This window comes from Stegodyphus dumicola, chromosome 8 (assembly GCF_044657685.1).
Source record: "Stegodyphus dumicola isolate Sdum_Otavi_A_Nest chromosome 8, ASM4465768v1".
NCBI lineage: Eukaryota > Metazoa > Arthropoda > Arachnida > Araneae > Eresidae > Stegodyphus > Stegodyphus dumicola.
In genome coordinates, this window is record NC_140775.1 from 42035073 (window position 1) to 42049803 (window position 14731).

Below are 14731 nucleotides of genomic sequence, written 5' to 3' on the forward strand. Positions count from 1 at the left end.
CTATGGCCACTATAATGGCCATCCCGTCTTCAAAAGGTTAAAAGGAGTAATAGAAATTAATGTTATACACTGGTTATCATAAATTAAGGGAAATTCACAAAAATAGCAATAACTCCTTCAAAAATAAGCCAAACTGTGTAAAATTTGAATATGTTGCCAAGTAAGAGTAGCTGAGTAAAACTGCGACATGCAAATTAGTGGCACTGCTTTCGGAATACGTCATCTGCGAGGAGCATAAAAGTCCATGTTTGAGAGCAAACCCACTTATTTCACTGTGACAGTGACATCAGAAATCTGAGGTAGCCAATTCGTAACAATGACCTCCAGGCATCATTTGCCTGCAGAACTGCGATGGAGAGCCATTGGAAGACTAGAGGAAGGACAAAGTCAAACAGAAGTGGCCAAATGGCTAATGTGAGTCCTTCTGTGGTTCATAGACTTTGTAGGCAATTTTTAACCACAGATTTGCCATCTAGGAGGTTCAGCCAAGGACGGCCAACTGCTACGACTAGCGCCGATGACCGATATTTGACATTATGTTCACGCAGGAATAGAACCACTACTCCGACTCTTCTTAGATCCTCCCTTGCTGCAGCCACCGGAAGTCAACTGTGCATAGAAGGCTTCACGAAGGTGGTTTGTGTGCGAGGCGACCAAACATTTGTGTACCGCTCGCGTCACGCCATAGGAGGGACAGTTTTCAGTGGGCACGACAACACGTTCACTGGACACCTGATCAATGGAGGGTGGTTCTCTTTACGGATGAGTCCAGCTTTAGTCTAGAAAGCGAAAGTACGCGTTATTTGATATGGAGAGAACCCAGAACCCGTTATCATCCGTCAAACATCCGTTCTCTTTACGGATGAGTCCAGGTTTAGTCTAGAAAGTGATAGTATGTGTTGTTTGATATGGAGAGAACCTAGCAGTAAAAGCTACCAAAGGACAGGGAATCTTGAACCGAATGCTTTCCCCCTTTAAGAACTCACCTCCTATTTGCAACAAAGATTCTTGTGTGTAGTTTAATGGATTCTTAGAGGGGTGCCTCTATGTCACAAAAGGAAGATCTTTGAAAGAGAGTTATCATCCGTCAAACATCCGTGAAAGAGATGCATATGGAAGGGGCAGTGTCTGTGTTTGGGTGGATGCACAGATCATCATGTCTTTCCAAGGGGAACCATAAATGCTCAGATTTATAGAGATGACATCCTTGATGTTTATGTGCGCCCATATGCCGGGGCAATTGGTGATGCTTTCCTGTTACAGGACGACAACGCAAGACCACACAGGGCTCGCATCGTAGATGATTATCTTCAACAGGAAACAATTACGCACATGGAGTGGCCAGCTCAATCCCCAAACTTGAATATTATTGAGCACGTTTGGGATGTTTTAGAGAGACGTCTAGCTGCTCTCAATCCGCCCCCTGAAACCCTTGTCGCGCTTGCAACTGCTTTGCAAGAGCAATGGCTCTCACTTCCTATGGAACTGATAGACCGCATAATTGAAAGCATCACACATCGCTGTATGTGCTGTATTCCTTCTAGAGGCAATCATATTCTATATTGAAGGTACTTTTCCTATAGCAAACTGACACTTTCGATTTGTTCATTTTATACATGTGCTAATTTCTATACTACCATATTTGTCTGGTAATTTTTTTATGTTAGTTGATACCTTACTATGTGTTGTATATTGTGGGTAAGTTTCATTAAATTCTACATGTAACATTTTCAGTAATCGTGATTTTTGTGATTTTTCCTTAATTTAGGATAACCAGTGTATTTGTTAGGAAATAAAAATAAGTTCCTTTAAAAAGATAATGGTATCTCATTAATTGTTTCAGAGTTGATCGAGTTATTAGCATGTCTACACTTTACGTCGCCAGCATTTCTGGGCTTTTCAATTAGATACCTTGCTTGTTGCATTGTATTCCTTATTTTTCTATGCAGTTTGAGAATAGCATTTGCATTTAAATATTTGTGAAAAAATAATAAAACAAATCTAGATTTCCAAAATGGAAAAATAACTACGATTGATTAAGTGGAAAAATAATGATTCACAGGTGATAGATTCAGGATAATCTGTTAACATTAAGAATATTGAAAAGAAAAGAAAAATTGTTTACAGGAAATATAATGAAAGTTATATATTATTTGGGTGTACTTGGAATGGAGATGAAATGGACCTTCAACCTCAATGTATTGTTTGCAATGAACTGTTATCCAATCAAAGTATGAAACCATCATTTCTTAAAAGACATCTTTAATCTAAGCATATCAGTTTAAAATATAAATTTAAAGACTATATTAAGAGGGAATTATCGGAGTTCAAAAAATAGTAAACAAGTAAAGAAAGTTTTTGTTCCTTCAAGTGAAAAAGTTTTGGAAGCTAGTAAGCCTAAGAATTGTCAAGACTGGGCAGGCTCACACTATTGGAGAAAACCTTATATTATCAGCAGCTAAAGATATTGTTTTAACTTTATTGAATGAAAAAGTGGCTAATGAACTTAATAGTATTCTGTTATCAAATGATACAGTAAGTTGACGAATGCATGAAATGGCAAATTCCATACAAGAGACACATTTTCAAAATGTAAAATACAGTGAGTATTTCACATTGCGGTTAGATAAAAGTACTGATGTAACGAACTTTGTTCAATTATTAGTTTGCATTTTTTTCAAAGAAAATAAATGAATTGCTAAAGAATATTTGTTTTTAAATTTCTTCAAGACAGATTAACTGCAAATGAAATTTTCAAGGTAGTTAATAATTTTACATTTGAGAATGATATTTCTTGGAATAAATGCATTGTCGTATGCAGTAATGGAGCTGGATCTTTAACAGGAAAACATTTGGTGTTATTTCTCAAATAAAGAAAGTCTCACCTGAAATTAAATTTACTCACTGCTTCAACATCGTGAAGCTTTAGTAGCCAGAACAATTCCCGAAAACCTGAAAATCATTTTGAATATCAACAATTTTTGATAGATTTGGTTAAAGTTAGTTATTGATATTCTTAAGACAGATTGCAAGTGTTGATCTGACAGTTTATTTCTTAATTTTGACTTATTTAGATTCATAAGAGAAAATGTTTCTTCACATATATAAGTACTACTAAACATGGTAGCGCATCTGCTTGCATTATATTTTAAGCCAAAAAATTCAGCAGGTAGAGTACGATATGGAATTCACTTCAGGTAAGGAAAATTGACAAAATTTTGTCAGCCAAGCTGCTTTGAGAAAAGCTGGAGTTTTAGTTCGAAAGCAGATACTGCGTTGGCCAGATGATTGCTGAATTGATTTTTTTCCCATCAATTTTTTTGTTCAGGTCATTCAGATGGGCTGTCACATCAACTAAAAATGCTAAGTCACACTTGAAAAATGGTTCCCTTAAAATCCGTATTTCATCAATCAAATCAGCAAGCTTTTTCAGAGCCTCTCCATGGCTCAACCATCATACTTCAGACTAATATATGAGATAACTATGTGGTGCATCTGTGTGTTCTAGGATTTCCTTAAATTGTCTGTGGTTTAAACTATGTGAGCGAATAAAATTGGTTGTATCGCTCACTACTTTCATTAGGTGGTTAAATCCTAGATCCAAATCCTAAATCTTTCACACATAGCTATTCTTGATGTATGATTACAATGATACCCAAGCAAATCTTTTCCTCTGTCATCCAAATGGTTTCTTAGACTGCTTTCAGATGGCAGCGAAAAGCGCATAGAGGCATAGTCAAAAGGCATAAAATACAGGAATTCCGTTCACACGTGCGAGAACGGGTTGTAAGCCATGGCCAATAAGAGAAGCTAAATTTGCATGCATGGATGTGTCTACAACTTTCCCGTGCTGTTTTCCTGCTCAATTGATTTCCCACATTCCCTCTGCTTTTTTTGTAACAGCGAAATCTTCTGTAGAACGCCACTTTGTTTTAGCTTCACTCTGATTGATTGACGCTTATCCCAAACTTGGTGTAAAGTTGAAAATTTTGAACTCTATGCCACGAGCCCTAAACCAGATTTTTTGACGTAGCACAGACTGGTAGCCTTGGCAATGGAGCTCGGCTTTAACCACTTATGCCTGTTACGCCCCCGTCTGAACGCAGCTTTAGTAGACTCACCATGCCGTCCTGTATTCCAGTCATGGCTGGAGCTCCATGAGTAGTGATACTAACAAGTTTGTTATTATCAAAATTATGTGCAGAACACAAATTTAAAACTGAGGATAAAATATCAGTTCCAGTTGTTCGCCCCTTCATTGAACTCATTCCAACAAGTTGTTCAGTTACTTCAAAATTTTCAGAAATTTCCCTGACAAACAAAAGAAGCTGAGCTGTTGAAGTAATATCTGTTGACTCATTAGCTGCTAGAGAAAAGTACTTAAATTTGGCGGCAGCATTCTGTAATTGTTCAGCAACATCATCAGATAAATTTTCAAATCTTTGAATTATTATTCTGCTAAGATTCACATTTTTAAATTTCTGTGTAGCTTCAGGGCATACTTTCTCGGAAGCCAACAATATACATTCCTTTTGCAAAATCGCCATCAGTACATGGGTGGCCACTTTTAGCAATTAAGGCTGCAATTTCCAAACTAGCTTCAACACAGGTATCTAGCTGTGAAGATGCCTTTGTAAATACATTCCTTTGAGCAATGAAGAACGACAAAGAGATTCGATTTTACGATTTCGATCCTCTTCCTCAAGAGTGAAAATGCTGAGTGTTTTGTGTCGTAATGTTGCTTAATGTTATACTCCTTGCAAACACTAATCATAAAATTACATATCAAGCATGTAATTCTGTTATTTTGCTCCACAAAAAAGTATTTCAAAGTCCAGGCCTCCGAAAATTTTCTATTATCGTCCGCTAACTTTCTTTTCGTTTTGCATCCATTCATCATGGCAACTATCAAAACCATGTGGAACAAAAATTCTACGTTGGTTTCTGTAAAGTATAGCATTGTTCATCTACATTAAAAAAATTACCTTTAGCACTAATTAATGGAAAGGGTACAAATGTGCATCAGGAGATACTTTGAGCGGTGGTGAAATCTGTAGTTGAAGATGTTTTATTACCCCCACAGGTATTATATATGTTACGTGGCGAAAACACTTGTAAAGATCGACAGTTCAATGGAGAAGGAAGTAGCAGTGGTTTATTCTACGAATTGAAGGGTTCATCGGACTTGAGAAAGGCAGAAACACCTCAGGGTAAATTAGAAACGGACATTCAAAGCCACGTATCAGCTATTCCAGATGTCGGAGTGCCCTTACAGGAGAAAACAACTAATTTATCTCAGACAGTGGAGTTTCAACAGCAGCAGAAAGAATGCACTTACTTGTCTAAGATTTGGGAAAGAGCGAAAACAGATAAGGGAAATTATTTTGTGAGGGACGATTTTCTTTTTCATCGGGACAAGATTTTGGAACAAAGTGCAGAGCAATTAGTTGTCCCTAAATGCAGAAGGAATGAAATTCTAGAGCTCGTGCATTCATCAGTGTTTGGAGGACACATGGGAATTAAAAAAACATTAGAGAGGATTCATTATTCATTTTATTGGGAAAACGTGAAAAGAGATGTCCAGAAATTTTGCGAATCATGTGAAAGTTGTCAGTTAACAAAGCCAGTGAAAGTGAAGGACAGAGCGCCAATTACTCCAGTAGCGAGACCAGGGTTACCTTTTCAGGTTGTCAATGTAGATTTAATCGGACCTATAGATCCTCCTAGTTCGAAGGGGCATAAATATCCAGCATACTAGATGGGCCGAGGCAGTGCCATTAACCAGTCTGACGGCAAAAACTACTTGCGACGTGTTGCTGCAGATTTTCTCCAGGACCGGAATTTCTAATGTGATTGCGTCAGATAATGGTACCAATTTGAACACAGACTTAACCTGGGAATTTGAGAAAAGATTAGGATCCAGTCCGAGATTTTCAACACCCATGTACCCTCAGTCAAATGGTTTAGTCGAAAGGTTTAATCAGACTTTGAAACATATGTTGCATCATATTATTAGAGAGGAAGGTCAAGCTTGGCATGTCCAAATACCTTACGCATTATGGGCATACAGGGAAATACCTAACAGTACTACAGGGATATCACCTTTCCAACTATTGTATGGTAGACCAGCACAAGGGCCGTTATCTGTTTTAAAATCTACATGGTTAGGGGGGCATGACTAATTAAAATTCGATCTGAAGCCAATTCATAAATATTTGCAAGATTTGAAGGAGCGGTTGAAACGTGCTGCTGAGCAAGCTGATCTTGGGAGCGAAATCCAACAAGGTAGAATGGTGCAGTATTATAATTTGTGCTCTTCGAGTAAAACTTTTGAAATAGGAGATAGGGTTGTAGTCCTCATACCTGATTCAAGCAACAGGTTATATGCTCGATGGCAAGGTCCTTCAGTAATAAAGGAAAGGAAAAACCCACACTCTTTTTTAGTAGAACTGGCAGAAGCGAGCATTAAACATGTACATCAAAATAAAATAAGGAAATCCATTGTGCGGTCAAATGCAATCAATGTAATGTTTGACGGGGAGGAGTTCCCTATACTTTAGACCAGAATAGTAGTTTTGAAAGTATGTTAAATAATCTAAGTACCTCTAATCTTAACATCAAGCAGATGAATGATCTAAAACTACTGTTGGGAAAGTACAAGAACTTATTTTTGAGACATGTTCAACCTGCTAGAGTAGGATAACATAAGATTGATCTTATGCCGGGAGTAGACAGGAAAAAACCTCATTGTTATGGCATTCCAATGGCATATCGCAAGAAGGTGGACAAACAAGTAAAGGAACTTCTAGAGCTGGGTCTCATTGAACCGTCGGAAGCGGACATAGCCCATCCGGTTGTGTGTGTAGTCAAGAAAGACGCGACAATCAGGATGTGCATTGATTTCAGGGCTTTGAATTCGATCACTAAAGTGCCGGCATTTTCTATGAAGGATATGCATGAATTAATATATGTGGCTGAGCATTCAAAATGGCTATCCAGTTTAAATATGCACAGAGGATACTGGCAAATTGGAATGGAGGAATCAAGTAAACCACTGACAGCATTTTCAACTCACAATGGGACGTTTCAGTGGAATGTCATGCCATTTGGTTTGGCAGGAGCGTCAGGTACCTTTCAAAGAGAAATGAATAAGGTTCTTTTCCAGTCCAGTGATTTCACCCAAGCATATATCGATGATATTATAATTTTTTCAAACATGTTTGAAGAACACCTGAAGCATCTAGAAACAATCCTTAAGATACTGGAACAGTTAAAATTTTCTGTCAGGCTCAGTAAGTGGGATTTTGCAGCTAAGGAAATAGATTACCTAGGACATAAGATAGGAAACAGCAAACACGGCCCAGATCCTAGTAAGATTGCAGCATTTAAAGTGCTAGAAAGGCCCATGAATAAAAAGGGAGTCCGTTTGGTATTGGGTCTCATGGGATTTTATCGCACATATATCCCGAACTATGCCGAGATAGCTGGACCTTTGACGGATTTGACAAAAAAGAATGTGCCAAATAATGTGGGGTGGGGTCAAGTTGAAGACGCAGTTTTCCGGAACTTGAAAGATATGCTGTGTCAGGTGACATCTTTGGCCACACCTGACTTTAATTTACCATTTCAGGTGCATTTGGATGCATCAAATGTTGCCGTCGGTTGTTGTCTTACTCAGAGAGACGCACAAGGGCATTTTAAACCAATAGCTTTTGCATCCCAAAAATGGGCTCAGAAGAATTGGGCAGGCATAGAAAAGGAGGCCTGGGCGGTTTTATTCGTGCTCAAGAAATTTGATAAGTGGATTTTCATAGGGACGGTGGAAATCATTACAGACCATAATCCTTTGAAATATCTCACCGAAATTACACTTAGGAGTCCAAAATTAACGCGTTAAGCTCTCTCTTTGCAAAGATGGAATTTAAAAATCACTTATCGTCCAGGAGTACAACATCGGGCCGCAGACGCGTTGTCACGATTGATATGAATAATAGTAATATTAAAAAAAAAAAAAAGGAACCACACAGGTTCATAATTCTTGTCCTTAAAATATTTTTCGAGATAATTTTTTTAAATGATGTTGGTAAATAAAAATGTTTGTCTAATGTAGAATGTATTTATTTATGCAGTTATGTTTAGCGTAATATGGGTATTTGTTAAACGGAAAAAAAAAAAAAAAAACTGGTAAGAAGACTTTTGTTTCTAAGTACCCCCTACACCTGGTCGGGAAGGGGGCTGAAAAATTTCAGTATCCATGTCAGCCATCAGGAACTTTGACATTTTGTATGAAATTAAGTGTGTCAACTAATAAACCTGTGAACTCTAATTCTGACGAATTTGGAATTGCTTATGATGAATGCTGGGTTTTGTATCTGATGACCTCTACATTATTTCTAATGAACGCTGAACGGTTCGGTTGAACCTGTTGGGAAAATTAGCCTTAAGAGGCAAATCTTCATCTTGGTGGGGGCGTGTAATGCCCATAACCCAAGAAGGAGAAGGAAAAGCCTAGCCAGTGGAATAATTAGTCCAAAGGAGCAGGTGGTTTGTTGGACGGAAGGAGAAAGGAGGAACAAGAAGACGAGGGGGTGAAGAAGACTTTGCACCCTGGTTGTCAGACAGGATGGTCCGATATTTCTTGGCAGGAAGGGCAGTCGCCATTTTCTTTGGTGATGCAGAGACTGTTTTTCTCATCCAGCGGAGACAATGCCGGACTTACCTATTCATGCTTATACCTATAATGTATAATAAGCAAGAATTGTTTACTTTTTAAAGTTTATTGTTAAACAAACAAAAAAATGGGTGTCATCTATGCGTCGATCGACAGTAACATGTGTGAAGCAAAATGAACCCCATGCTATGGTATACAATGATTCTTATCTCCCTCGACATGACTACGGCCGTCAACTACAACATTTACTGTTGTATCTAACAGTTCCACTTTCAAAATAATATTTAAACAAAAAAGTGAAATATTCAAAACATGAAACTTCTTAATGGTCTCGAAAAAAAAAAAAAGAAAATAAACACACATGTGATAAAATAGTGTATAATCACGAAGCCAGAAGTGCAACGATGGCAAGCAAATGAATGTGTCGCTTCGGATCCGAGAAAATATTTTTCTCTTTTACTTTACTAGCGCATGTGCTCAAACACATTCTTGCTCTATCATAACACAGACTCTTTCTTAATCTTCTATAGGTGTTGGTCCTACAGGCTAGGAGCAATTTTCATGTTGAGGCAGCTTTGGTTGACGCCGGGAACTAGGCGCAGTGGCTCAGTTACAAATTTCACTTCAAGGAGACAGAGTAGAATGTGTAATGAAGGGGGGAGTGGTGAAATTTTTTCAACTTATTTTATCAAACTTAATTTTAAAATGAGGAAGGTCATTTACTGCTTAATGGCTCATCCACAATTGTCAACAAAAGACCTTTCACAGTGGTCACTCCCATAATATCTGAAACTGACCGGTATTTCTTGGAAAGGGAACAAATCAAACGCGTCAGTGGTAGTTATTTTCTCTACGACAATCACCTCTATGGGAGTGCAAATTGCTTGGAACTACAGGTGGTCTTTTCTGGAAAGTATTGGTGCATAATTTAAAGAACAGAAAAAGAAAAAAAGAAAGCAGAATGTGATGCTGTGAATGAGATGTCACTCTCTTTTCAAGTTATTATTTTTAAGTAAAATAGATTATATTACAAAGATAGCTGTAATATAAAATTTTCATCAATTATCGTTAATTAAAAAAATTTTGTATTTCCAGAGCACTAAGCATTCATGGGGGCTGCTATATCTGTTTAACCTGCCTCTGCTTAGATTGCTAGCTATATTACCGAGCTATTGCAGGCATAGCATTGCCGGTTCCTTAAATTAAGCCCAAGGGCACATGACATAATGAATTCTGAAAATGGAAAACATCTCGGATGAGAAAACAGAGAAAGGAAAAGTTAGAGGGGTACCAAAAGGAAGAAGCCCAAAGGCATCTGGCAGGTGAACGTGCCTCTGCTTAAGATCATGTTGTCTCATATAAGATATAAGAGCAGTGGGAGAATGCAAAAGACTGGCATCATTAAGAGAGTTTCTTTCCATATATGAGTCACTTTACAGATCTTGGATAATGACTTGAAAACAGTACTGTAGCTGGGATTTACTTTGGGGAGGGTTGTAACCTTTTATCTAAAACCAGTGTTTTTGTAACTGTGTTCTATTTATAAACTGAAACTTCAGTTTCAGGGGGACTGCAGTCCCTTCAGCTCCCCCCCTAAATATGGCTATGATTAGAAAGGATGCTTAGGAGTTCTGTTGGGAATTCATCCTTCCATACCAGTCTTATTTTGCAACCTTTCCTTTTAAGCATTTAAAGTTTCTTAAATTCTTATGTTTATTTTCCTGAAATCTATATTTTTTTTCCCAAAACAAAAATTTAATTGCAGGAGATTTTTATTTTATTTATTCTTTCTTTCTATTCTGACTAAAAATGATTTATCTCTGAAAAAGATTTTCAGTAGTACTTTTTCCTATCTGCTATCATTAGTATTGTTAAAAGTGAAATACATTGATGTCATGTTTCAAGATTCAAAACTTTCTAAAACTGTCTTTTTAAAAGGGGAATTTGATTTTACATGTATCTGACATACACTGAAGTCAGATACATGTATCTGACTTCAGTGTAAGTAAAGTATCCCATGAACAAAAGTCATGGGATAGCAAAATGCAAATATACAGATGGCAGTAGTATCGCATAGAAAATGTATAAATGCGAAGTGCTTTGGCAGGGCTTTCATTTGTGTTCAAGTTATTCATGTAAAGAGGCTTTGACGTGATTATGGCCGCACGACGAGAATTAACAGGCTTTGAACGAGGAATGGTAGTTGGAGCTAGACGCATGGGTCATTCCATTTCGGATATCATTAGGGAATTCAATATTCCGAGATCCACAGTGTCAAGAGTGTGCCCAGAGTATCTAATTTGAGGCATAACATCACACCATGCACAGCGCAGTGGCCGACCACCTGCACTTAATGACCGAGACCAGCGACGTCTGCGTAGAGTTGTCAATGTTCACAGACAAGCAACACTGCGTCAAATAACCGCAGAAATCAACGTGGGACGTACGAGGGACGTGTCCGATAGGACAGTGCAGCGAAATTTGTCTTCCTTCTGCTATGCCAGCAGAAGACCGACTCGGGTGCCTTTACTGACAGCTCGACATCGCCCGCAGCGACTCTCGTGAATTCGTGAGCATATCGGTTGGTCCCTAAACAAATGGAAAACCATGGCTTGGTCAGATGAGTCACGATTTCAGTTGGTAAGAGCTGATGGTAGGGTTCGAGTGTGGCGCAGAAGTCATGGACCCAAGTAGTCAACAAGGCACTGTTCAAGCTGGTGGTGGTTCCATAATGGTCTGGGCTGTTTTTACATGGCATGGACTTGGTCCTCTGGTGCAACTGAACCGATCATTGACTGGAAATGGATACCTTCAGCTACTTGGAGATCACTTACAGCCATTCATAAACTTCACGTACTCAAACAACGATGGGATTTTTATGGATGACAATGCGCCATGTCACCGGGCCACAATTGTTCGCGATTGGTTAGAACATTCTGGACAATTCCAGCGAATGATCTGGCCACCTAGATCGCCCGACATGAATCCCATCTAACATTTATGGGACATTATCGAGAGGTCAGTTCGTGCCCAAAACCCTGCACCGTCAACACTTTCACAATTATGAACGTCTATAGAGGCAGCATGGCTCAATATTCCTGCAGGGGACTTCCAACTACTTGTTGAGTCCATGCCACGTCGAGTTGCTGCACTTCGCCGGGCAAAAGGAGGACCGACAAAATATTAGGAGGCATCCCATGACTTTTGTCACTTCAGTGTATATGCCAGTCTTAATATGATTAAATGTTTTTATTTATTTATTGTTGAATAATTTAGAAATATATTTTTTTAGATTTAACTTGTCAACACTGTTACCCGCCATTAATTCAGAATCGCAATGGTAAGCTTACTTTATGTAAACAATTCTCTTTCAAAGCTGTTTCATTTTTGTTGTTAAACTGATTTTGCTCTTATAATAAAATGCAGTTTTATCTGGTATATATATTTATTTAATGTAAAATTAAGCAAAAATCAATCCTTAAGTTAGTATTAGTTTTGTAGGAACTCCTGATTAGTTTTGAGTGACAATTCTGATTTCATTTAAGTTCAATGGAAAGAAAAAAATTAATAAAATTTTCTATAACATAAGTTTGTGTTGGCTTTCTATGATGTTTTTGTGGAACAAGGGTCTTGGAAAATTAACAACAGCTAGCAATATGTCACAATCATGTTGATTGCATCATCACAACAATTAGTCAAAAATTGCACTTTGGAAATTGTTTTAGCATTTTTTTGTAATAAATACCATTTTCTGTATACTCTTTAAGTATTTGATTTTGTCCTGATGTTTTATTAGAAATTTCATAATTATAGCAAAAGAAAAGTAATTTTTCAGAAGATGTGGATAATAATCGATATTCAAATAATAATTATTTTAAATTGATTCTACAATTATAATTTACTGATAACTATCACATTTAGAGTCTTGTATTTTAAATCTTATAAGCAAGCATATTGCAAAAATAAAGAATTTATTAAATGATAATAGAACTAAAATATTGGATTACAAATTATTCTGTTATTATTAATGCTAAAATACTATTTTTAGGTGGGGAGAACTGAAACCAGACTTAACTTGAAATTAGTGATTTTGAGAATATTGTTTTCTGTAATTGTAAATGAATGAATATTGTAAATATTCTCTTTAAGCCTTTAATCTAAAATCAAAATTATGCAGACTATTTAGATCACTTGGTTGCAACTGGTAGAATAATATTTCTGTGTTGGGAATAGTTTTACTAATGTAAATATTGCAATATGTGTTATATCCAATTTATTCATATTTTTTTTTTTTTTCTTTGCAGCCTACTAAGAAGAAGAAAGCTTTTACAAAAGATAATTCAGTGAAATATTTATTGTTGCATGGTAATACAGAAGCAGTAAATGCTGATGGTGAAACACTTCAAAATGTTTTTGTTCCTGTCTCAAAAAATTATAAGGCGGTAAAAATTTTTTTCTTTTTCTCCTTTTTATTTCAAATTCTGTTTTTTGTGATACATTTTTTGTGTGAGAAAGCACAGGTTTTAATGATTTTTATCATTGTTCTAAGTATAATTTTACATATAATAGAATATAATTACATATACTATTACATATAAGAAATTTCTTGAAGAAATTATGTTTTAGTTCTGGTTTCATCAGCAGACTGCACCACTTGCTTATTCTTGTCTAGGCTTTCTTATCTTATCTAATCATTATATCCTATCTCGTTCATTTTCGCTTTTGCAGCTGAGGATGGTGGTTTGGTAAAACCATCAAAACTAGTCCTGTGAAAATTTGAAAATATAACGCTGTTTTTTGTTGTTTGACTTCCAACTCTACTGCTTGCTATTATGCAGGAACCAGATTTTAATTATTTTTTTCAAAACACAAGATAAGTGGCAGTTAACTTATATCCTTCTGTATACAAATTAAACCGGCTTACTGGAGATCGTGGTTACGTAAAACCAAAATGAAAATGTTATGATTATATTATGACTCATGCTTACTCTTTGGCATGAGTCATAATATAATCATACTTCTTAGTTTTTGTTTGTCAAAAATAGGCAAAAGGAAAATGTGCAAGTACCATAAATTTAAATAATAGGAAATGCAAGCTTTGCTGTGATTTCTGTGTTGTGTATTGTATTGTCTAGGAGTTTACAGACATGAACATTTACATTGAGTAGTGCCTTGAAGCCCTCAGAGAGTTTTAGGTATTAGTTGCAGTGATGCAAGTGGGCATCCTACTGCATCCCACTCATGGGCTGTTGAATTTAAATGTATGCAAGTCACTCCATCTACTGAATGCAAGTCACTCCATCTACTGAATTCATGTGCATTCAAGTTAATCGTTCTCTAATGCTGCAGGATAGGGATAAGCTTTATCATCCGTTTGAGGAAAGTTATCAGTTGCACCCTTAAATGACTTGACATAAGGATCAAAAACGTCGTCTCTGTATATTTAAGCATTCATAATTGCATGATTAAAAATGTATACGTCAGTGTGACCATTAAAGTGATGCCCATCCATAACATGATTCCACCACCTTTTCACACATGTTTTCAGAGTGTTTGTGTGTGTTTTGCTTGTTCCAGAATTTAGTACATCTGAAATCACCTCCCCTCTCCCCCCAAAAAATATTAGACTAATTTAGTAAAGGGAACTAAACTCCAATAAACTGTGTGTGGTACTCCAACAACAATGTACTACTGCTGGCCCATTTCACAGCCCTAGCTAAAGGGACACTAATAAGGGCCCTTAGAGTATGCTGTAGCATGTTTTCAACCTTGATCTGGTTGTCTACATATATCACTAGGATGTTTAAACTGCTTCCAGGTTCTTGACATGATGCCTTTTGGCTACTTTTAGGTCTTTACAGACTTGTGTCAGTGTCTGTCTTGCTTCCATTCTTGCAATTCATTAAATTTCTTAGTGGCATTCTCCTTTCCACTCATAAGAATTTTATCCATTTACTCATTCACTCTGTGAAAATAGAATTTAAAGCTGTACATTCCAATGTTATGGTCCTCAGTTTTTTAAACATCATTAAGAATAGCAATAAATCAGCAACCACGATC

General features: G+C 36.9%; 1 protein-coding gene across 3 annotated transcripts in view; it reads left to right on the forward strand.

The window, feature by feature from the left end:
* Positions 1 to 14731, forward strand: part of LTV1 (LTV1 ribosome biogenesis factor) — a 58973-nt gene that overhangs the window by 18480 nt on the left and 25762 nt on the right. For all 3 annotated transcript variants that reach the window (XM_085821782.1, XM_085821781.1, XM_085821783.1), the window contains exons 2-3: positions 11964 to 12011; positions 12976 to 13113. In XM_085821782.1, coding sequence (XP_085677908.1) covers positions 12009 to 12011; positions 12976 to 13113 — 141 coding nt within the window. In that variant the 5' untranslated portion in view covers positions 11964 to 12008. The remainder of the gene's footprint in view (positions 1 to 11963; positions 12012 to 12975; positions 13114 to 14731) is intronic.